The sequence below is a fragment of the Delphinus delphis genome, chromosome 11 (genome assembly GCF_949987515.2).
Source record: "Delphinus delphis chromosome 11, mDelDel1.2, whole genome shotgun sequence".
Lineage (NCBI taxonomy): Eukaryota > Metazoa > Chordata > Mammalia > Artiodactyla > Delphinidae > Delphinus > Delphinus delphis.
In genome coordinates this window covers 45,019,268-45,041,789 of record NC_082693.1, presented here as the reverse complement: position 1 = coordinate 45,041,789, position 22,522 = coordinate 45,019,268, and the positions used below count along the sequence as shown (strand labels likewise).

At 51.2% G+C, this 22,522-nt stretch overlaps 4 protein-coding genes across 7 annotated transcripts in view; 2 read left to right on the top strand and 2 right to left on the bottom strand.

Moving 5' to 3' along the window:
• Positions 1–142: 142 nt before the first annotated feature.
• Positions 143–6,826, bottom strand: MBD6 (methyl-CpG binding domain protein 6). Its single transcript, XM_060025073.1, has 13 exons — positions 6,498–6,826; positions 5,394–5,457; positions 5,079–5,215; positions 4,683–4,785; positions 4,391–4,553; positions 3,106–4,161; positions 2,272–2,933; positions 1,839–1,992; positions 1,486–1,655; positions 942–1,355; positions 783–835; positions 496–559; positions 143–350 (listed from the first exon to the last, which is right to left on the bottom strand). Exons 3-13 carry the CDS (start codon positions 5,189–5,191, stop codon positions 276–278), a joined length of 3,027 nt encoding a protein of 1,008 aa, XP_059881056.1. The 5' UTR covers positions 5,192–5,215; positions 5,394–5,457; positions 6,498–6,826; the 3' UTR covers positions 143–275.
• A 1,967-nt stretch (positions 6,827–8,793) lies between these two features.
• Positions 8,794–11,461, top strand: LOC132433815 (DDIT3 upstream open reading frame protein). Its single transcript, XM_060025071.1, has 2 exons — positions 8,794–8,863; positions 11,409–11,461. The coding sequence occupies exons 1-2, from the start codon at positions 8,801–8,803 to the stop codon at positions 11,448–11,450; spliced, it is 105 nt and encodes a 34-aa protein (XP_059881054.1). The 5' UTR covers positions 8,794–8,800; the 3' UTR covers positions 11,451–11,461.
• Positions 11,462–12,222: 761 nt separating this feature from the next.
• On the top strand, positions 12,223–13,041 carry DDIT3 (DNA damage inducible transcript 3). The gene is made up of 2 exons (XM_060025072.2): positions 12,223–12,360; positions 12,451–13,041. Exons 1-2 carry the CDS (start codon positions 12,223–12,225, stop codon positions 12,817–12,819), a joined length of 507 nt encoding a protein of 168 aa, XP_059881055.1. The 3' UTR covers positions 12,820–13,041.
• A 12-nt stretch (positions 13,042–13,053) lies between these two features.
• Positions 13,054–22,522, bottom strand: part of MARS1 (methionyl-tRNA synthetase 1) — an 18,248-nt gene continuing 8,779 nt past the window's right edge. For all 4 annotated transcript variants that reach the window (XM_060025063.1, XM_060025064.1, XM_060025066.1 and 1 more), the window contains 11 exons: positions 21,013–21,087; positions 17,034–17,204; positions 16,768–16,863; positions 16,512–16,629; positions 15,616–15,829; positions 14,745–14,876; positions 14,533–14,637; positions 14,255–14,441; positions 13,630–13,701; positions 13,300–13,392; positions 13,054–13,200 (listed from right to left, as the gene is read on the bottom strand). In XM_060025063.1, coding sequence (XP_059881046.1) covers positions 13,054–13,200; positions 13,300–13,392; positions 13,630–13,701; positions 14,255–14,441; positions 14,533–14,637; positions 14,745–14,876; positions 15,616–15,829; positions 16,512–16,629; positions 16,768–16,863; positions 17,034–17,204; positions 21,013–21,087 — 1,410 coding nt within the window. The remainder of the gene's footprint in view (positions 13,201–13,299; positions 13,393–13,629; positions 13,702–14,254; positions 14,442–14,532; positions 14,638–14,744; positions 14,877–15,615; positions 15,830–16,511; positions 16,630–16,767; positions 16,864–17,033; positions 17,205–21,012; positions 21,088–22,522) is intronic.

Sequence of the window (22,522 nt, the reverse complement as noted above, 5' to 3'; positions counted from 1 at the left end):
TGGGGAAAGGGGTGTTCCCCTTAGCCTGGTGGGGAGAGGGCCATATACCCCCCCCCAGGCCTTTTCAGTGACATGGCTTTGGGGGGGAGGGGGTGACCTCCCTACCCCCTGCAATGGCTCAGGATGGGATTGTGGGGAAGGGGTTGCATTTGTGCTCTGAGTGGGGAGTAGTGCCCCCACCCACTGTCCACAGGTGCACGTGGCTTGCAGGGGCTCCCAAGGCTCAGCACTCAGCTCTCCCCAGTCAGGGTCAGATCCAGCTCCAGGTATGGCTGCTATGGGGCCAGTTTCCTCCTCTTGTTTTTGGCAGGACGGCCAGGGCGGGCCCGGGGAGGCAGAGGGACAGCCGCCTATACAAGAGGGGAAGTTGAAAGAAGTGATCAAACAGCTAGGTATCAGGAAGTCCTTTATTTTCTCCCCACTCCCACTGACCTTCTCCTCCTGCCTCACCCCGTACACGCACTCGCACCCACCCACACAGGGACGCACACTTACGCGGGTTGTGGGGCTGGGGTCCAAGGTAACGTCTTGGCGGGAGCTGTTGCTGTTCCGGGTAGGGCTGCAATAAGGGGCACAGATGATCAGGAACACCTCCCCAAGCACCAGGTGAATTTCAGAGTTTGGGTGGGAAACTTTCTACGTTTGGATAGTAAAGGCGTAACATCCTTATTCATATTCAAGCAAGTATCTGCCTTTTTGAAAGCCAAGTCACTCTTGAGCTATTTCTATAAACCCAAGAAGATGTGGGGAAAGGCCGGTATTGTGGTGGGCCCAACACTCACTTGTATTTTCTCCTCCGGCCACGACGAGACTTTCTGACTACCCCTGGGGGCACCTGAGAAAAGACAGACTGTGTGTGTAGGAAAAGTTAGGAGAAGGCGCCTTGGCCTCAACCTTTCCTCAGAGTCTTTGTGCCCAGGCCACCATCACTCTGCATTCACCTTAAGGTCCTCAGAATGGGGCCCAGAAGGGGATGGATCCTTGGGCTCAGCACCCCCTTCAGCCAGCTCCCCATTATGCTGCCAGTGGTGGGTCCTTCTTGGGGACCGTTCCATTTGTCCATTGAAGCCACCACGTGCCCCCCACTTGAGGGCCAGTCGGCCAGGCTCCCGCCGGCTGCCAGGCTTTCGGCCCCGGCCTGGCCTGGCCTCACCATTAATGCCCCTAAGTCCCCCTCCTCCCCTCCGGCCCCGTTTCCCTGACCCCCTCCCAGTGAGCAGCTCAGGGACTGGGGGGTCGGGAGAACCGTGGGGTGGGGCTAAGGCACTGAGGGGAGGCCGGGCAGGCTCCGGTTCAAGGGCTGAGGTGGGGCTCTCAGGGGGCAGACAGGGGGCTTCTGGCTGCTCTGGAGGGATCTGCAGACAAAACAAAATCTCAGTCAGTCTCAAATGCAGTCCCTCTGCTACTGTTAACTCAAAATGTCTATACTTCCAGTTTGGGAAAAACTTCTCTCCCTAACAAACACACCCACACCCATACCCTCACCTGGAGACTCTGTAGCAGGCAGGCTAGGGGACTAGAAGCCTCTGAGAGGGGTGGAGGAGCTCCCCCCACAGGGAGGAGCTGCAGCCCCAACTGGCCAGAGAGAAGAGGGCCAGGAGGCTGCAGCAGACTGGGGAGGGTTCCAGGGCTGCTGGTCAGCGAAGACAGGTCACCTGTTGAGGAATTGTAAAGTCAAGGGTCTCCCTAGGCCAACCAGCTAGGCTGAGCAGACCCTATTATTCTTTTAGCCTTTACCCGGTGGTCAGAGACTTTCTTCCCTAATTCATCCAGCCTCTACTCTCAATTTTTCTGCTTCCTTTCTTCTCTCCCACACCAGAGTCTTCCCTCAGACTCACCCAGCAGGCTGGCACTCAGCAGAGGGCTAAGGAGTTGGGGGGGTCTCCCTGAGTTGGAGGGGGCCTTGCCCAGAGAGGAGGCCCCCGGGTCAGTAGTTGCCGTGGTGACACTGGAGGTAGGTGGTCCAGGTTGGGGGGCACTCAGGACACAGGGCTAAGGAGAAAGAATAGTTATTACATTTACATGTGTAAAGTATTCAGTAAGTTTAGAGTACTTTCATATGTACAATCCCACTGAAGCCTCACATGAAGTAGGCCATGTTTATTAAATACAGACCCAGCTGTTGCAGCCATCCTACCCCCAGCCAAGAATTAAGCCCTCCCCAAAGACCCTGAGGAAGAGCTCAGACATGAAACTGAAAGCCTTTGATTCCCGGCTCCTATCTCTGATTCTACCTCTGGTTCTGTCCCACCCACTCATCCTCATCCTCACCTGGGGGGGCGCCCCTGACGGGGGATCCAGGCTGGCAGCCAGCAGCGCAGAATTTAAAGCTATGAGGGTGGGGGGTGCTGAAAGTGGGGGGAACAGCAAGGGGGGCAGGTCTCCCAAACCTGAAAATGTCTCCCCACTCGGACCCCCGGCTCCCTCTGCAGATCCCTCTCCATCCCCAGCTGTGGGGCCCAGGGCCAACAGGGGCAGGAAGGAGGCAAGGAGGTTGCTAGGGGGTGCGGAAGGGGGTGGAAGAAGGTCTGAGGGGGGTGGTGGAAGCAGGGAAGCCACCAAAAGCGAAGGCCCTTCGGGCTCGCCTGGGGCTAGGGGAGGGCCAGGTCCCCCTGGTGGGGGTAGCAGGGGCTCCGGGGGAGGTTGTCCCCCTCCCCCAGCCAGCACGCCAAATAAACTGTGGCTGAGCAATGGAGAAGGCGGAGGTTGCCCCAGACCCAGAGGGAGAGGCAAGGTCCCTAGCATCCCCGGGAAGCCGGCTCCACTCAGTGCCAGGCCCTGCTCGGGGCTGGGGAACGGGAAAGCCTCCCCACCAGCCAGGGGAGGCAGAGGGCAGGCTGGGCCCGATCCCATCCCGAGCGCTTCGGATGGGCTTTGAAGCACAGGGCTAGGGACTAGGGAGGCTTTGGAGGCAGCTGGTGGGGCAGGGGCACCTGCAAAGAAAAAGAGAGGTTCAGCTCAAGGGAGGTCCTTCCTCCCAGCGTCCGAAGAATCCAACCTCCCTGCCCCCAACCCAGAAAACCACCACAGAGCTCTCAATTCCCCGTAAATGCCTTGGCTGTCTCTCCACCCGAAGGGAGGAAGGGCTCCATCACACTCACATACCTGGCACACTGCTGAGGCTGCCACTGGTGGTCCCAGGCAGGGAGGGCGGGATGGGGTGCCTGGGCTGGGGAGGGCTCCCTGAGGAGAGGGTTGGGGGAGGAGGAAGGTGTGCGTCTGACCCCAAAAGGTTAAAGCTTCCATCAGAGTGGGGAGGGCCAGGGGTGGGGAGTCCCAGCAGGGACAGCACAGAAGGGAGAATCGGTTGGGAGGGCTCAGGGAGAGGAAAAGGCTGTGGGGCGGGAGCGGGGGCCCGAGGGCGGCTCCGTCTAGGGGCTTGAGGACCTCCCCCTTCTAGCAATCGCAGTACAGTTGGGGGGCGGCGGGGACGACGCTGAGAGGGGCGGGGTGATGATGAGGAGTGGGAAGCTGAGGGCGCCTGGGCACGGGGCCTTCGGCCCTGTAAAGTGCTGGGAGGGGGGAGAGGGGGGTGCTGTGCCTTGGCCGCTGCAGAGAGTAGGCTGCTAGCAAGGAAGGGGGGTGCCCCGGGCCCCTCCACCGTGGGGGCCCCTCCTAGGGGCCCCAGGACCAGGGGCAGGTGCATAGTGGCTGAAGACACTGGTGGCTGAGTGGCAGGACCAGGGGGGCCAGGGGGACCAGGGAGATTATTGCTTGGGGGCAGGGGAGGGGGTGTTAAGGCATCACTACAGTGGAAGAGAGGAGGGTCAGAAGGTGGTGAGGAGGAGGCATGGGGAGCTGGAGGAGAGCCCAAGTCAGGGGGCACCAGGCTGGATCGGAGAGCAGCTCCCCAGCTATATGAGGGGGCATTGAGGCTGATAGCAGGTGGAGGAGGTGGAGCTGGAGAGGGGGCATTGCCCCTTGGCAGGAAACAAGGGCTGCTGCTGCCTCCAGAGGGGACTGGGTCGGGAAGCCTTGGCTGTGGGAAGAGCCCCCCAGGGCCCGCTAGAGGGGGGAAAGCCTGTGGAACTGAAGGTGGTTCTGGGGGAAGGGAGCCAGGAGCCCCATTAAGCGGAGTTGTAGGAGGAACTCGACAGGGAGGGCGGGCAGAGGGAGGCCCTGGGGACACAGTGTGGAACATTTGGGGGCTCGCTCCCTCTCCTGCAATAAATGAGAAACAAAGGATCAACTTGTGGCTCCCCTTCCAAGAACTTTCTTTTGTCTTCTCCATCCCTTCTCCCATAAATTCCCAGCTTCCCTGTACCCTCCTCTCACCAAGCAGCTCCCCACTCCACCCTTCTCCTTGCTTCCCTCTCACAAAGCTCTTCCCACCATCCCTCTTCCAGGCCCTTAAGTTTTCCTCAGTCTCTGTAAAGTGGAAAAGATTCACCAGGAGAAGAGTGTGAGCAGGTGGTCTCCATGCTGCGGTACAGAGTTGCCATGGCAACGGCTTTCCGCCGGTGGTTGCACAGCTTGGTCATGTCCTCCTCTGATGCTGGCCCCACCCCAGCCCCACCCGGGGTCACCGGGGCCAAAGGGTCAAAGTTGAAAACCTGCAAGGTGGAAGCATGGACAGGGACCCTGAGGGAGCAGAATCTGTGAGAAGAGCTACCACAGTCAGCGATTTGCATTAACTCTCTCGGCTCATCCCTATACTCTCTGGCTCCCCTCACCACTCTGACCTTGGGGACATTGAGTGGACACTCCAGACCGCACTTGCAGGTCCCATCGCTGAGGAGGTAGCTCCGGGTTTGCTCCAAGGAAGACAGCTCTGTGCCACTTGGGCTGGGAGAGGACAGGGTCAGAGAGTATGGGATTAGTTGACACTGAATTGGGAGAGACTCTTAAAGAACAGTTCATTAGTCAAAGACCTTCCTAGGAAGGGCAGAGTAAGGAAGAGACAGAGAGAAGAAATGCAAAGGGCCAGAGACAAAGAGAGCAAAAAGGCTGAGGAAGGAGGAGGAACAGAGAAGAGGAACAGGGCACCAGCAATCTGGGCTTTGAGAGGAGGGTTGGGAGAAAACTCAGGCAATTGAAGGGCCTGGGGATAGAAACTGGGGAATTTTGGGGAGTCATACCTGATATAGAGCACAGCACCCTCTCGAACACAGCGCTGCCAGCCGATGGGGACAGATGTGGCCACAGGGCCCCCAGCTCTGTCTGCTCCACTGCTCTCATTGCCCCCATTCATTGTGTGTAATCAGCTCCCACGTGCCTGATAACACAGACATCCATGTGGCATTAGGAGGATTAAACTGGGCTGGGTACCTGAGGGAGCACTTAAGAAAAGCAAAGGTGTGGGGAGACTCAAGAGGACTCGGAGGCAAGGGGAAACCCTCGGAGAGCTGGGAGAGAGAATGAGGGGGAACCCTCTGCCATCCCACCATGGCTACCTGAACATCTCTGCAAACATTGTGGGGTCCAGTCTAAAGCCGGGGCCGCCGGCTTAGCCCACACCTGCAACACAGGAGAGAGGAGGGACCGTCAGGAATCTGCCCAAGCTAGGAAAGTACCACAGCCCAGGAAACTCTCAAGGGAAAGATCCTTAATAATATGAGGTAAGTACCCATAAAGATCTCAGGGATCTGCTGGCTGAGTCCACAACCATCCTTTCCATGTCCAGTCCCTAGGGACCAGAGGGTCAAAGCCTCAGCTTCCAGGGACCAAGGAATCACAGCCCAATCCCTAGGCATATAAAGGGTAAGGCCCCTTTGTCCCACCAAGGAGAGAAACCTTCAGCCAAGAGTGTGGGCTAATTCCTATAATACCAGGCCACTAGGAAGTTTCCCAGAGAGTCTGGCCCCTGCTGTTCCCTCCCCCTCAGGAAGATCATATAAAAAGTAGATTGCCCCACAGGTCACCAGGCAATTGCCCAACTGCCCGCTGGGGTGGTACCAGCATAACTCCCCCCATGCCTGGCTCCACTAGACAATCACTGATCTAGTTCATTTGGGTCTTCTCCCACGATTCTCAGAAACTCCCAATTTTCCCCCAAGCCTAAGGCAAGGGGATTCAGCACCTCCTGTCCCACTGGCTTCAAATTACCTCCAAGAAGAATTCTCCTCTGATGTACACGGGGACGCCCCCCAAACCTGCAAGTATCCTCTCCAACCTTACCATCGCTCCCACCCCACACTGGCGGCTTCTAAACTTTCCCTCTCATAACAAGGCGCCTGTCACCCAGCCTGCTTCCCTCGGCTTGGGGAGGAGGGGAAGGCGCACGAAGTAGGAAGGAACTTGGGGAGAGGGCGGGCGGAGGGTGGGCGAAGCACTGAGGGGAAGGAGGTGAAGAAGGCAAAAGTCAAGCAGTGAGAGGGAAAAACGGTGGGGGCAGGTGAGGGCGGGGGAATGGGGATGGGGCCAGGGAAAGGGGCCGAGAGGACGCGGAGGGGGCAGAGGGTAGGGACGAGAGGGGAGGGGAGAGGAGGGGAGGGGAGGGGAGGGGAAGGGAGGGGGAGGGGGAGGGGCGGGGTGGGGGGGCCGGGCCCTGCACTCACCGCGGCCCATGGTTCGGCCGGCCCCGCCCTGCGCAGTCGCGGCCCAGAGGGTGAGTGGGAGGGAGTGGGAGGAGGGTCGGTGGAGCCCGAGCCTCCGGTACGGCCCCGGCCGGTCCTAGCAGGAAGCGCCGCTGCCGCCGCCGCGGATCACCGAGCGGCCTCCCGCGCATGCGCCATGGGGGCCAGGGGCAGCCCTGGGGATTCCGTTCCCAGAAGGCACCGCGCAGGCTGCTACCGCCGCCGCCGTCGCTGCCGCCGCCACCGCCGCAGCCGCCGCTGCCGCCGCCGCTGCCCGGACGGGAGAGGGGCGGGGCCGGGCCCCCGCCCAGCGGACAAGGACGAGCCAACTGGAGGGGCCGCAGTGCGCATGCGGGAGCGCGCCTACCCCTCCCCCACAACCCCCCATTAATCCCCAAGAGAACAAACACCCCACGCGGGCCCCACCCCCCCGCGCCCCCCCCCGGCCTCAGCGGAAGGATCCGAGCCTCTTCCCAGGCCACTGGTGGCCAATCCCAGCCTTCCCCCGGGAGGGGCCCCTTCCGAAGCCACAATCTGTTGGGGTAGCCAGGAATGCCAGGTCCGGGAGGAACCGGCCCCAAAAGATGAAAGTCGCGACTTGCCCTGCCCCGCCCCCAAAGGCTTCCCGGGTAGTGTGCTGGGACTTGACCCGCCTCCCCAGGTCAACAAGTCACAACACGACCCCGGCCTGTCAAGTCACATGACCTCTGCCTGTCACTGACAACCTGGTCATGTCTTCGGGCCAGGAGAGACCATCTGCTCCAACCCACCCCCACCCCCATTTACAGAAGGAGAAATGGAGCTCTGGAGCAATGGTGCAGGCCTGGCCAAAGACCTGTCACCGTCACACCACCGCCTGAAGCTGCCACCCAGCCACAACCAGCCTTGTTGACAGTTTCTACTTAGGACAAACTCCGGCTGCCCCCATGAGGGTATGACAGGATATGTAACAGGCCACCATATGGCCTCTGTTTTCTACCTAATGGCACTAGAAAAATACTTTGCATTTTCCACGGTGCTTTTCACTTTTGTTCAAGCTGCCTCCAAGTTCATAATTCTCTCATTTTACTTCCATAACTCGTTATCTTTTATTTACTAACAAGAACGGTGAAGCACGGGGAGATTAGGTGGCAGGCAGGCCTGGGATCCCTGGGCAAGTGAGGGACCGCTGAGGCTAGAATCTGGGCTCCTGACAACCTAGTCCAAGGCAGTCGTGCGCTCACGTGCACGCAGTGTTCCAGGCAACACAGCCCTACTGTAGCCCAAACACCTAGAAAGCAGGAGGCCTATGCCCCGCTCCTCACAGCAGGGAGTCAAAGGACTTGCAGGTCTGGTACACTGAAAAGGGCGGGCCTGATCTTTGGTGAAGGGCACCAGAGCACCACGGGGGAAGGTGATAAGGGAAAGAGTGGGAATCGGGGCCACCCGGCAAAGAACATGAATTCCTGCATGCCAAGGGCTCATCAAAAACTTTATAAAGAGTTTAAGGGTGCTCTTCAGCGAGGAGGAGCTGAAAATGACTACCAAGGGGATTCAAGTTACTTGGCCTCTTCTGAGGGAGCCAGGGAGCTAAAAGAGAGGACCCCTTTAGGAAGACTCAAGAAGATGCAAACAACCCTGGTGGTTGGATGCAAATTTTCAAAGGACGGAGGTTTAAAAGACCTTGTGTCCATTGCTGGGAGGGGATGAGGGGCAAAGAAAATGGGAGTCTCTTGTGGAGGAGGTAAAACTGGGGCTCAAGTCAGGTGGGCAGAACAAGAGCTCTTGAGGGAGACTAGCCGCAGTAAGGCTTCACACCGCAGCCTAGGGGCAACCACGGTTGAGCGCTGTTGGGGCCGTTGGGTGCCGCGAGCTGGCGCCCCGCCCTCTTTCCTCTCCCCCACCCCCCCCGCACCTCCCACCACCCTTGTAGTGCCCTGCGCGTGCGCGCGCAGACACCGGTTGCCAAACATTGCATCATCCCCGCCCCCCTTTCCTCCCCTCCCCCGCCAGCTCTCCCCTCCGCGCGCGCGCATGACTCACCTCCTCCGCGAAGCCTCGTGACCCAAAGCCACTTCCGGGTCCAACACTAAGTCGACCCCCAAGCGGGAGGGAGCGATGGGGGCGGTGCCTTGGGGCTCCTGAGTGGCGGATGTAAGGTATGAGGCGGGGCCAATGCCGGCGTGCCGCTTTATGATTGGTAGGCTTCTGGATCCGCCTCCGGAGAGGAGGGCAAGGCCCTATTAAAAGATCTCAGCTCCGCGCTATCCGGGTCAGAGGCTTGAGTCTAAGGCATAGAGTGTATCATGTTGAAGATGAGCGGGTGGCAGCGACAGAGCCAAAATCAGAGCCGGAACCTGAGGAGAGAGGCGAGTACTGATTCCCCCATCTACCTTTTACCCTCCCATCCTCGTGAACACCAGTTGTCACCTTAAAGTTAGGGCATCCGCTCTTAAGGATGTGGTCCCACACCCTCCGCAATGAAGTGACCGTCCGGGGGAGGGATGAGAAGCCTTCATTCAGAAGTAGTGCTTACAGACTCCTCTTCCTTCGCACGACAGCAGCATCCCACCACTGCCCGGAGCATAGGCCTTACTCTGTGCTGTTCAGGGAAGGGGCCCCAGCTGCCCTAGGAAGATTTTTTCTCTCCCGTTGCAGACCCCAGGCCTCCTCGTTAGGCCTGCCGGGTGGGAGGCGGGGCAACAGGACACATCCCCGCGCCGAGAAGGCTGGTTGACAGTGGTTCAGGCCGCTGCCGCCACTTTGCCACTAGCGTCCTCCCCCACCCCCACCCCCAATCCTGTCTTAGCCGCAGCGTCTCAGGGCCAGCATAGCCACGTCAGTAGATGGGGCTTTTGGACCCTCCACAGGACATTCTTTCTAAACCCTTGCAGAGGAGAGAATCTTAAGAGACCGACACAAGCCTTTGGGAAGAGGGATGTCGATGGACGGGGAGCAGAGATGAGTTTTCCTTTTCCCCAGAGGTCCCTAAGCCCTCTGCAGAAGAGAGCATCCTGGATCTTTTAAGTGTAGGAAGCCATTTGGAGGTCTCCCCAGTGGATTGTCCTTCCCCTGGGATTGGTCCTTGCCTCTTTCCCCTTGTCCTGTCTCCAGCTAATCTCTGTGTAACCATTGCATCAGGTCAGCCCCCTGCTTGGCTCTGCAGCCCTCTGGCCCGGGGCTCCACTGATGATGAAAGCTATGTCTCACACACTGGAAAGCAAGGAGGGTTCTCCAGGGAGGACAGCCCTGTACAGAAGCACTGAGGACGATATTGCATCTACAGTCCCCAGGGATAGGCAGCTGCTGCTCTGCCTCTGGACTTCGTCCTCCTTTCCTTATGAGAGATTGGGGACATTTATCCATTGATTCCTAACAAATACTTAACCAGCACCTACTATGCTGGTTAAGTTTGGGACCCAGCATTTATCCGTGAACAAGAGAGAAAAAAATCTCTCCTCTCACAGAGCTTACATTTCAGTGGGAAGAGGCATACAGTAAGCAAACATGTGCCATAGAAAAAAACTACAGCATGGAAGGGTAGAGAATGCTGAGTGGAGGTTACAGTTTACACTGGGTGGTCAGGGATTCCCCCACTGAGCTGATATTTAAATGAAAGACCTAAAAATAGGCAAGGCAGTAAGCCATGTGGTATGTGGAAGGAAGAGCTTTCCAGGAGAAGGAATAGCAAGAGCAGAGGTCCTAAGGTGGGAGCATGCATAGTATCTTTAGGGAACAGGAGGCCAGTTGGCTGGACTAGAGTGAGCAAGACGGAGAGTGGTCAATGAGAAAAACAGAGCAAGGAAAGAGCAGATTGTGGAGGGCCTTCTAAGCCATTTTAAGGAATTTAGCTTTTAATATGTGTGAAATGAGAAGGTTTTGAATAGAGGAATGACACAGCCTGACTTAAGTTTTTTTTTTTTTTTTTTTTTTTTGCGGCCTCTCACTGTTGTGGCCTCTCCTGTTGCGGAGCACAGGCTCCGGACGCGCAGGCTCAGCGGCCATGGCTCACGGGCCCAGCCGCTCCGCGGCACGTGGGATCTTCCCAGACCAGGGCACGAACCTGTGTCCCCTGCATCGGCGGGCAGACTCTCAACCACTGCGCCACCAGGGAAGCCCTTGACTTAAGTTTTAAAAGACTCACTTTGGGGGCTGTTGTGAATAGACTCTGGGAGGGGTTGCAGAAGCAGAAACTGGGAGACCTGCAGTCAAGAGGTTTCTGCAGTCACCCGAGAGATGATAGTAACTTGATCTAGATTAGAAACAGTGGAATTGGTGAGACGTGTTTAGATTCTGGGGTTTTGAAGAATGACTCAAGAAGTTTTGCTGGTGGTTTGGATTGGATTGTGGGGTGTGAGAGGAGAGGAATCAAGGATGATACCAAGGTTTTTGGCTCAAGCTAAAGTTGCTGTATACCGAGATGGGAAAGACCTTGGAAGGAGAAGATTAGCAGGAGTTGGTCTTTGGACACGTTCAGTCTGTGATGCATATTAGATATCCAAAAAGAGAATGGCAAGTAAGCAGTTAGAGCTGGAGGTCCCAGGAGAGGTCTAGACTGGAAATACACATTTGGAGGATGTCAGTGTGGGAATGGAATTAGGAAAATGCCACTTGATTTTTTCCCTTCCCTGTAGTCCAGTCCTTACCCTGGCAGATTTGAGGACTGCCTTAAATTTAGAGAAAGCTGAGTTGGCCAGGATTTTGTTATTATGTAATCAGGACTACAAATGTCAGCAACTAAAAATAAAGGAAGTCAGGCTCTTCTCTGTCCTTAGAAATGGCTACAGGGACTAATAACTAACTATACTCTATAAGACAAGAAGTAAGGAAGGAGCAGTAGGAAGCTGGAGATAAAAGAACCTGCCTGTCTCCCCCCTTCCAGAAATGGCTAACATTTATCTTTGATCCCCACAGTGTTCCAGAAGGAAGTGTATCTTCATACATCACCACACCTGAAAGCAGGTAAACTTAACCAACCCTTTCCCAAAACCAGCTCCTAAGAATTGCTGCTTAGGCCCCCTTTACTGGGGCCCTAAGAAATTATGAAAACACCTAGAGAAGGTGGGAGAGGACGGTTTGAATCTGAGCAGGCTTTTGCTGTTAGGCCACATCCATCCTCCTGACCTGCCCCTAACAAGGTGACCAAATCACTATTCTTAGAGCATGTCCTAATTGAAAGCTGGCCCTGAGTGAGCAGTCAGGTGAGGTCTCACCACACCTCCGTCCCCACCAAGGTTAGACTGACCCAAGGACTGTTTGCCCAAGCTCCCCACACAGGAGGAGAAAGGAGCACAGATGGTCTGGTGACCGCCCCTGGACACAACCAGTGGAGTTCCCCAAGGGGGGCCGAAGACTTTTACCAGGAACCCATAAGAATGCACATCCAGGCACTTGCTTCTTCATGTGCTGGGCAAAAGCAAAGACGGAATATCATTCTAGATCAGGGGTTGGTAAATTTTAAAGGGTCAGACAGTAAGTACTTTAGACGTTGAGGGCCACACAGAATAGTCTCTGTAACAACTATGCATCTCTGCTGTTGTCTCATGAAAGCAGCCGTAAACAATATGTAAATAAATGGATGTGGCTGTGTTCCAATAAACTTTTATCTACCAAAACAGACAGGCAGCAGGCCAGTGTGCCAACCCGTAGACTGACGGCTTTGTGGAGCTTCTTCCCCCACCCACTATCCTGACTATGTCCTTTCCCAGAGCCTGATCCAGCCACAGAGATGGCAGCTGAGTCACTGCCTTTCTCCTTCGGGACACTGTCCAGCTGGGAGCTGGAAGCCTGGTATGAGGACTTGCAGGAGGTGCTGTCCTCAGATGAAAATGGGGGTACCTATGTCTCACCCCCTGGAAACGAGGAGGTAAGAATGCTAGGCCTAACGCTGGTCAGGGGCTGCCCGTCCCTTCTCAGCTAATTAACACCTACTCTGCCTTTCCTCATTCCTTTGAAGGAAGAACCAAAAACCTTCACCACTCTTGACCCCGCCTCCCTGGCTTGGCTGACCGAGGAGCCAGGACGAGCAGCGGTCACGCGCACCTCCCAGAGCCCCAGCTCTCCGGATTCCAGTCAGAGCTCCCCGGCTCAGGAGGAAGAAGAGGAAGACCAAGAAAGACCCAGGAAACGGAAACACAGTGGCCAGTCCCCGGCACGGGCTGGAAAGCAACGCATGAAGGAGAAAGAACAAGAGAACGAAAGAAAAGTGGTACAGCTAGCTGAAGAGAACGAACGGCTCAAGCAGGAAATCGAGCGCCTGACCAGGGAAGTGGAGGCGACTCGCCGAGCCCTGATTGACCGGATGGTTAATGTGCACCAAGCATGAACGGCTGGGACCAGCACTTCCCCCTCAGGCCACTTCCGACCCTTCCTGGAAGTATCTACTGACCACCTTCTCACCAGTGCCAACGATGGACCCCTCCCACCCCCATCTATTCAGTAGGGGGAAAACTTAGGGTAGATGACAGGAGAGGGTCTCGGCATGTATATAGAGATTGTACATTTATTTATTACTGTCCACATCCATTAAAGTGACTTTCTAGGAGCCAAGTTCTCACTTTCACTTTTTCTTCTTGCCTTTAGGGGTTTCAAGGGGTTTCCCCTCAGCTAGAGCCAACTGTTTCTTCAGATCCAAGAGTTTAGCCACCTCTGCAGCAACCTGGTTCTTGTCTGCCTTTTGTGCTTTCAATTCCCGGACAATGTTGCCCTAAGAGAAGAGGGGATGGGGGAATCACAACAGTGAGACCAGAAACGACCTATTTAGGATTCAGCTTTTCCAGCCTCCCATAGGGCTTAAGCTCCGTACCTGCTTGGTCACTTCATCCATCAGCACTTGTATCTGCTGTGGTCCAGCTGTTGTCATAGTCTCTACAGCTGCTGGCTTGGGGGATGCTTTTGCCTTGAGATCAACAACAGAGTTAGCACCTGCTACCATATACATCCCCTGACCTCAAGTTTTATATAACATCTCAGGGGGAAAGTGATTACCTTTAATGACAAGGACTCTTCTAGCTAAGACAGGAAAGAAAAATGAAGTGAGGAAGCAGCAGGGCCAATAGATGGAAAGAGGGATGAGTGAGGGCTACTGGAGGATGCTAACTGTTGGTGGGTGAGGCACAGTCTTTAGCTTTCTCACCTGGCCCCCGCTGAAGCGCTGCCTCAGACTTTCAATCTGGTCATTTTCCAGTTTTTGGAACAAGGGACTGACCTGTGAAAAAAAGAATTCCAGAATCATTCACTGATTAGGTATAAACTCTACCAGACTATATAGAGGGCCTCTCCACCCCAACTTCTGACATTTAGGAACTCAGTGGTCTAGAAAAAACACTCTTACAGAGTGTAACACTGAGCAAATACCTGCTGATTTCAGTAAAGAATCCAGAAAAAGCATTCACTAGGGTCAAAAGTTATTTAAACTATTTAATGATGCTAGGTTGATGCAAAAGCTTAGAGGTGTACATACTTTTATCCCCTTGTGTTGAGGAGGTGGTTACTTTGTATTCTCCCTGCCCCTTGGGTCCTGGCATGAAGGACAGTGAGGATACGTGAGCTACAGAAAACACTGGGCTTGTAAACCAATACTAAGGACTTTATATTAGAAACAAGCCTAAGTGAAGAGTGGGGACGAGTGGGGAAGGGGTTCGAATAGCTATGAGAGTCTCATGCCCAAAGTTAAGTTCTTCCCTGACCCCTCCCCAGAGGCTGCTTGGCAAAAGCAGGAATTTTGAGAGAAGCTGGCTCTTTCAAATCTAGAGACCTACTGTGCCAATCTGGTGTCCTGCTGGTAAGGTGCACAGGAAGTTTGTGAGCAGGATGCTGCAGGCTGGAGGTGGGAGCTGCAGCTGGGCCTGGATGGTAGCACTAACCGTGGGCATGTAAGGCTGGAGCATGATGGACAGCAAGGCAGCTATATTCACTGCCAAGCCTGTCACTGTCCCTGCCCGCTGTCTGAGGAAGAAAAGATATTAGTCACGACCCCCAGGAGGACGTAGCCTACCAGCCACTTTATTCCTAGAGCCAACCGTACCTCCTTACCTACCTGTCAGCCTCGCTGCCTTTAATCCGCTTCCAGGGCTCGTTCACCTGAATGTACTGGTTGCCATGGCGAGAGATGGTGAGGATACTGCGTAAGGCATCCCGGATCCTGGGAAGGAAGGATGCAGGCCAAGGTGTAAGGTTCTGGGGGGACCAGTATGGGGCTCTCAACATGCCAGCAGATCACTGAGTTGAGACAGAGGTATAGCTACTTACCGAACCTTCTCTAGCAGCTGGTGATAATGCTGGAGCTCCAGGGTGACATGGGCCAGCAGGCGCCGATCATCAGAGGTGAGCACCATCTCAGGCACAAAACCCCCAAAAAACTTAGACACAAACATCCCAGCTCTGGATGGGAGGAGGGCAGGAGAGGGGAGAGAAAAGAGAAGTTACTGCCCAGTCTCCTTAGAGAAATTTGACACGATTTTCATAACTCTGCATTTTCTCAGAACTGAAACCACCTGGCTCCCTCAAGCTGGAAGGCAAAACTTAACAAATTAATTCCTTATTCTCCCTCTCCCGTAAGAATATGAGTCTGCACATAACAGACGTTTTATATACAGATATCCCTTATATAAAGGGAGCTAATAAAGTTAAGCAACCGTTTATTTTTAAGAAGTTAAAAACTCAGAATGATCACGTTGAAATATGCATTAATTGCTACCAAACAAATAAATCCTCTAGTAGGGACTATCTGTTCAATGTGGTTAATGAGCAAACCTGAAAGCGTGTGTAGCCATGGAGGATATTTCTTTAGGTTGCAGAGTAGCTGAGATAGGGACCGATAATGGAATGTGAGCCTGAAGTAAGAAAACTGAAAAGTACAGCAGAAGTCTCCTACCCCTATGCTAAAATAACCCCCTTCTTCAGCCAAACTTTTCAGTGGTCTGCAAGTGAACCTTTTTGCTAGGAAAAAACACATTTCCAATTCTACAAAGAACATTAATAAGAAAATAATTCACAAAAATTCACTTTGTGACCAACTCTGCTAAATCACATCTCTACAACTAACTCGCACCAAGCATACGTGGCCTACTAGCCCCACCCCAGGCTCATCTGCTGACTCTCACCCCTCACCAGGTCCCACCTGTTGATGAAGTTGCCCAGATTGTTAAGCAGCTCAGAATTATTCTTGAGCAACATGTCTGTCCAGGAAAAGGCACTGTCCTGACCCTCAGGCCGAATGTACAGCAGATAGAAGCGCCAGATGTCAGCAGGGATCCCTGTGTCCTGGGCCATGTCCCCAAACACTCCTACACCCCGGCTCTTAGAGAATTTCCCATCCTCGTAATTCAGGTATTCTGGACAGAGAAGGAGAATGAGAACCATCTGTTCAAATCATGTCCTTCCTCGTGGGATGAACTGGGAGATTGGGATTGACAAATATACACTAATATGTATAAAACAGATAACTAATAAGAACCTGCTGTATAAAAAAAAAAAATCATGTCCTTCCTCTCTGACCCACTAACTCTTCTTTCCTCTCCCTCAACCTCAGTTCTAGAGTAGCTGGCCTGCACAGAACTTGGGAGATCCCTCCTCTGCATCTGGTCTTCTGTTTACTTCTACCCATTACAAAATTTAGCTTTGGACTTTTGCTCTCTTCAGGTTGTTTCCTTTTCCTTTTTTTTTTTTGCAGTATGCGGGCCTCTCACTGTTGTGGCCTCTCCTGTTGCGGAGCACAGGCTCCGGACGTGCAGGCTCAGTGGCCATGGCTCACGGGCCCAGCCGCTCCGCGGCATGTGGGATCTCCTGGACCGGGGCACGGACCTGCGTCCCCTGCATCGCCAGGCGGACTCTCAACCACTGCGCCACCAGGGAAGCCCTTGTTTCCTTTTCTGCATTGAGCTTCCATGTTCTAATTGTTTCCTATTCCATCTCAACTCCTAACTCAAGACCTAGCACCTCTCCAGGAGTTTCTTCCAAGTACTGTCTTGGCCCTCATTCCCTAAGAACATCCCCCTCTCCAATCTCCCAGGGTACCTGTAGCAATGAGGTGGCTGACCAAAGTGTAGTTGTCCTCAGCTCCTAGGGCTGAACAAGGAAAGACTAAGCCGTGGAAGGGAACATTGTCTTTGGCCATGAACTGATACAGGCTCACCTATGGAATATAATTGGGAGACAGAGCTCCTGACATCCTCTTCAAAGGCCCAAGAAAGATCAGCTACCCACCCCTAACCACCCCCACTATACACGCACCCTCCCCAGGTCTTTGACAGGCTAACAAAGAACTGCTCACTTGTTCTGGGTTCTTCCACCATTTCTCCCACTGGTCTGTGTAGTTGGCTGTGATGGACAGGTAGCCAATGGTGGCATCAAACCAGACATAGAATACCTGGAGGGTCAGGAGGGAGGAGACACAGTAAGATGCAAGAACACTGGGAAAACCTTGCCAACCCAAAGCCTCAGACTGAATCAAGACACAATCAAGTCTGTTCTGCTAGCCCAGGGTTTCAATCCCAAGGCTGAATAATATGAGATATGAATAAAGCATAGCGTTTTTACCTTGTCTTCAAAACCTACTAAGGGCACAGGGGTTCCCCACTTGAGGTCTCGGGTTATGCAGCGTGGCTTGAGGCCATCCCGAAGCCAAGAACGAATGATGAACCGGGCGTTAGGTGTCCAGTCACTGCCAGGCAACGTCTTCTCCAACCACTCCTCCAGCGGCTTTCCCAACTGAGACAGCAGAGAAGCACAGAGAGCTGGTTTAGGACAGTCGCATGTGTGGTCACCATAAGGATAAATACGTACAACCATTTTGGAGTAGTTTGGTGATATATAATTAAAATTAAGGATTCATGACTTTGCCATAGCAATTCCACTTCTAAGGATTTTTTTCAACAGAAATATTCACATAAGTGTGTACAGATGTGTTTATAAAGAAGTGCACAGTTCACCACAGCAAAAATTAAAACTAATTCACTTGGTTCTGTAGAATTTAAAGAAATATGGTATATCAACATAATGAAATACTTATAAGCCCTTTAAGAAGAGTGAGGAAGACCTGTATGTACTGATATGTAAAGATCTCAGAAATACATTAAATAAACTGCTAAACAGTAACATATGATATAATCCTATTTATAAAAATAAAGAATAGTAATACACAGATTAACATAAGGCCAAAAAATTTTTGAGGAAAACTATATCTCAGTGCTTTATTCTCACATGAGATTAAGGGGAACATCCACTTTTACACCATGTATTTCATTCTGAACATTTTTTTTTTGGGCCGCACTGCGTGGCTTGTGGGATCCTAGGTTCCCCGACCAGGGATCAAACCTGTGCCCCCTGCAGTGGAAGTGCAGAGTCCCAACCACTGGACTGCCAGGGAATTCCCTCATTCTGAAATTTTAAAAACAAGTGTATATCACTTCTGTAAGCAGAAAAACAAAGATAAATCTTTTGTAAGGGATGGTTCATGTGATTCATCCACATAAATACTGTAGCATCCAAAACCTGACAACACACTCTACTGGTGAGGCTCTGGGCAAACAAGTGCACACACACACTACTGGGAGGAATGTAAAATGGAATAACACCTATTGAGAAAAATTTGGCAATAACCTACATATGCATTTCTCCTGGACACAGCCAAGTGATCCCTGTTAAGGAATTTATCCTGAAGATACACTTCCCACAATACAAAAATACACATGCACAAGGCAATAGTATTTTTAACTGCAAAATACTGGAAACTACCTAAATGGCAAACACAAGAAACTGGTTAAATAAACTATGGTACCCACAGGACTTCCCTGGTGGTCCAGTGGTTAAGACTCTGCGCTCTCAATGCAGGGGGCCCAGGTTCAATCGCTGGTCAGGGAACTAGATCCCTCATGCCACAACTAAAAAAAAAGATCCCACATGCCACAACTAAAGATCCCGCATGCCGCAACTAAGACCTGGTGCAAATAAATAAATATTTTTAAAAAACAAAACAAAAAACCATGGTACCCACACAAAATGGAGTACTATGCAGCTGTTTAAATAAAACAAACAAACAAGCCTGAGTAAGAAGGATCTCTATCATCTGATATGGAGTAATCCTGATATGGAGTCATTTCTAGAACATACTGTTAGATGGAAAAGACAAAATGCAAAAGAGTATATACAGTATGCTGTATTTTGTATAAGAGGAAATAACATACATACACACACACACACACACACACACACACACACACACACACACACACAGGCTTATCTTTACAAAAATAAACACACTAAGACAAAATCAGAAAACAAAGCCCATCACCTACAGGAGATGGGAGAACAAGGTAGCCTGGACAGGAAAGGGAATAAGGGAATGACACTTCTCTGCGTATACCTTTTTGCATGGTTTTGATGTTTTAGAAGCATACTGATGTTCTACATTTTCAAAAAATTAAGTTAGTAAGTATGAGGAGAGAAAAAGAACTAGAAGCAAATGAACCAAACTTATTGGCTTACTTCAGTAACACAACCACACTAAAGGGGGAAAAAACTAAGCCAAGACAATTTTGAACATATTTGATTATATACCCACGCTTGGGGGGGAAGGGGCAGGACTGCCAATAAACCTTAAACTCATCTTAGTAGGTTTTTTGATAGTGGTATGGGTGAAGCAATTCTGAAATTTTTAGGTGTATTGTAGAATCGAGCAAATGAGTAAATAATGTTGTTGGGAACCAGAGTACTTACTGTTTGGAAGAAGGGAAATAAAAATATGAGATGAGGGAAAGTGAGGAAGAACCCCATGGGGCTGGCCTGGTATTTCAGGTGTCAGTGTGAACCCAAAACAAATGCCTAACTCTCTGCTGACAGGGCCTAGAAGCAAAGACATCCCAGTAGCAATGAGCACACTTAAATCTTGGTCTCTAACACTGTTACCTACTTAAAAAAAAAGAAACAGGGCTTGGTAGAGAAATGGTTGAATCCCAGACTGGAACAAGATGAATCTAGAATATCCTGCTATGCTAGAAAATAAGGAAGTGCTTAAAAAATGATGGGAGACCTCAGAAACACCCAGAGAAACAACCTTGAATAGACTCCCATTGGCCAAATAAGGGACAATTCGAATATGAAAATTATTTAGGACAGGAATCAATTATAAACCACTAAAAAAAATTGGCATCCATGAGTTGACACTGATAATAAATGAAATAAATGAATGAAGGAGAAGGGTAAATGTGGAGGGAGTGGCAGAGTTGGCAAATCTTAACAAAAACTGGTTCAGGTAAGAATGATTAAATAAATGGATGCTAAATTTAGAGGGAACCTTTCAATGAAGAGCAAAGTACTTGCATGGTCTTAAAGTGTATTCCCACAGACTGCTTATAAGTTGCAAAGGGGAAAACATTAATTGTACAGTGGAGAAGCTGGGTAACACCCTGATTGAGCAAAATTAACATCACCAATGAGGGGGAAATGGCCATGATGTGAAAGAACAAAGTATCATTTTGGAAAGAACAAAGTATCATCTGGAAAGAACAAAGTATCATTTATGTAGTATTCCAGCTGAGGATGCATAACCTGAATCTAGCCATGAGGAAAACAGCCAACAAATCCAGACTGAATACTCTATTTTAAAAGGGGGAATCAGGGCGTATAATTATTAAAAACTGTTAATGTCATAAAAGATAAAGAAAGGCTGAGGAACTGTTTCAGGTTAAGGGAAACTAAAGAGACAGAAAAACTAAATGCAATACATGATCCAGAACCAGATTCTACACTACAGGAAAAATGATGCTAGAAAGGATATTAATGGAATAGTTGGCAAAACTGGAATATGGCTGGTAGATCACACAACTATATCAATGTTAAATTTCTTGAAGTTGTTAACCATACTGTGGTTATGCAGGAATATGTCTTTTTTCTTAGGAAACACACCGGGCAGCATTCAAGAGTAAAGAGGTTATATAAGTACAGATGCATACATGTATGAGAGAGAGAATAAGCTAAACCAAATGGAGCAAAATCTTAACAGCCATGAATCTGGGTAATGGGTACATGAGGTTCTTCTGGGTAAAGAACATGAGGTTCTTTGTTCTAGCAACTGCTTATTCTTGCAACTCTTTTTGCAAGCTTGAAATTATTTCCAAATAAAAAGTTTAAAAGGAAAAAAAAAAAGCAGCAAATCCACTAAAGTGAAAAATTGGTTAAGACACATTGTGAAGTAAAAGAAAGAAAGTAGACTGAAGAATATGAATGCCATGATCTAATTTGTATTAAGGAGAAAAAAAAGGCATAAGAATACTTTCATGTGCAAGTGCTACAAAGGAAAATCAGCAGTAGTAAATCTCTCTTGGCAGATGGGCCTGGACCTTTCACTTTGTGCCCTTTTCCTGTTACATCTTTTAACCTTAAGCATGTTAAGTATAATTTTAAAATGGAAATTAAAAATATATGAGGGTGATTTGGTACAAATTTGCCTCTGCCTGTGGCTGAGGCAGAGGGGGCAGAGGAGGCCATGCAGACTGGCTTGAGGGAAAGGCCCACTCACCTTAGGCAGGTCCAGAAACAGGTGCCGAGAGGATTTCACCACAGGGCACGACCGGCAGACTTTACACTGAGGCTTCTGTGAAGGGAAAGTCAAGAGAAGGGGTGACCCAAGGTAGGACAGTCAGGATCAGGCTACATGCCAGGAGCTGTCCAGGAGAGGGGGGAGGCACAGAGAGATGAGGTCCCCCGTCTGGCACCGAGCTTAGCCTCACGCTCACACCCCGCCAACTCACGAACTACTTACTTGGGTCTTCTCTGAACTTGCAGACTCAGGTTTGCATAGCACAACATTTGCTACTCAGAGTTTCACATCTGTGTCCTTTCACTCCAAAGAATAGGAAAAAGCATTCTCTGAGCACAGGCTAGACCCAGAGCCCTGCACTGTACGCAGCTGTGTGAGGAGCAGAAAGAGCAACGAAGAGAAGACACACGGTTCCTCTCCTTGAGGAAGTTACAATCAATCAGGGAGAGAGGGCTTGCGTGAGAAACAAGCACAGGTTTTCACATGGCAAAATGTCAAGAAATACTCATTTTCATGGCACAACTTGACTATACAAACATTGAAGGATGATGGCGAAAGGAGTAAACAGGTGGAGCTAACCAATGAAAGCTTCTGAATGAGTTTTGATCTGGGTTTTTGAAGGTGAGAAATTATAACTCTCAGTACCTCTCTCCTGAACTCCACATGCCTCTATCAACTGCCTACCTAACATCCCTCCTTGGATGTCTAAGGAGGCACCTCAAACTTAACAAACCCAAATAGTATCACTGAATTCCACAGGAAAGCTCTTCTTCACCCAATCTTGCCTGTGTTCATAGATAGTACTACCATCCGCCCAAGCTGCTCAAGCTAAAAGCATACAAGTCGTCATTCTCTTGACTTCTCTATCACCCCGAATTGCAGTCTATCAAGTTCTATAGAGTCTGCCTCCAAAACATATCTCAAATCCTTCCCCCCTCCCACCCCGCTATTTCTACTGCTATTAACCTAGTCCAAGCTATCGTCATCCCATTTCTGAGCTACCACTGGCCTCCAGACTGGTTTCCCCACCTTCTCTCTCGCTTCCCTCCTACCCATTATCCACAGAGCAGCGTGCCATTCCACTCCCAGATGGCTGACTGGGCCCTGGAAATCGGGTCACTGTCTACCTCTCTGACCTTGTCTCAATCCACCACCACCCATCCACCCCCACCCCGACTCACTATGAGCCACACTGGCCTTTTCAATTCCCCTTTTCAGCGCTTTGCTGCCTCCGGTCTTCGCATTTCCTGGTCCTTCTGCTTGGAACACTCTTAACCCCACTCATCACCTCCTGGCTCCTTCTCATTCTTCAGTTAAACTCTCAATTCAAATGTTACTTCTGAGAGGCCTTCCCTAATCACCCAGCTCAACTCTTCCCCCAGAAGTCACCCTCCACCACATCTTCCAGGCAGTTTACCCTGGAGTAACTCTATTCTATCTTTAGTGTTGGTTTCCTCCCGCACTAGATAAAAATCTGTCTTGTTCACTG

What these genes read in the sequence shown, in the direction of transcription:
- MBD6 (XM_060025073.1), bottom strand. Translation starts at nt 5,191, where the DNA reads ATGAATGGGGGCAATGAGAGCAGTGGAGCAGACAGAGCTGGGGGCCCT. An exon ending in GGTGCTGTGCTCTATATCAG is followed by an intron (nt 4,786 to 5,078) that starts GTATGACTCCCC and finishes GTCCTCTCCCAG; the next exon opens with CCCAAGTGGCACAGAGCTGT. An exon ending in GTCCACTCAATGTCCCCAAG is followed by an intron (nt 4,554 to 4,682) that starts GTCAGAGTGGTG and finishes TCCACCTTGCAG; the next exon opens with GTTTTCAACTTTGACCCTTT.
- DDIT3 (XM_060025072.2), top strand. Translation starts at nt 12,223, where the DNA reads ATGGCAGCTGAGTCACTGCCTTTCTCCTTCGGGACACTGTCCAGCTGG. An exon ending in CACCCCCTGGAAACGAGGAG is followed by an intron (nt 12,361 to 12,450) that starts GTAAGAATGCTA and finishes ATTCCTTTGAAG; the next exon opens with GAAGAACCAAAAACCTTCAC.
- LOC132433815 (XM_060025071.1), top strand. Translation starts at nt 8,801, where the DNA reads ATGTTGAAGATGAGCGGGTGGCAGCGACAGAGCCAAAATCAGAGCCGG. An exon ending in GCCGGAACCTGAGGAGAGAG is followed by an intron (nt 8,864 to 11,408) that starts GCGAGTACTGAT and finishes TGATCCCCACAG; the next exon opens with TGTTCCAGAAGGAAGTGTAT.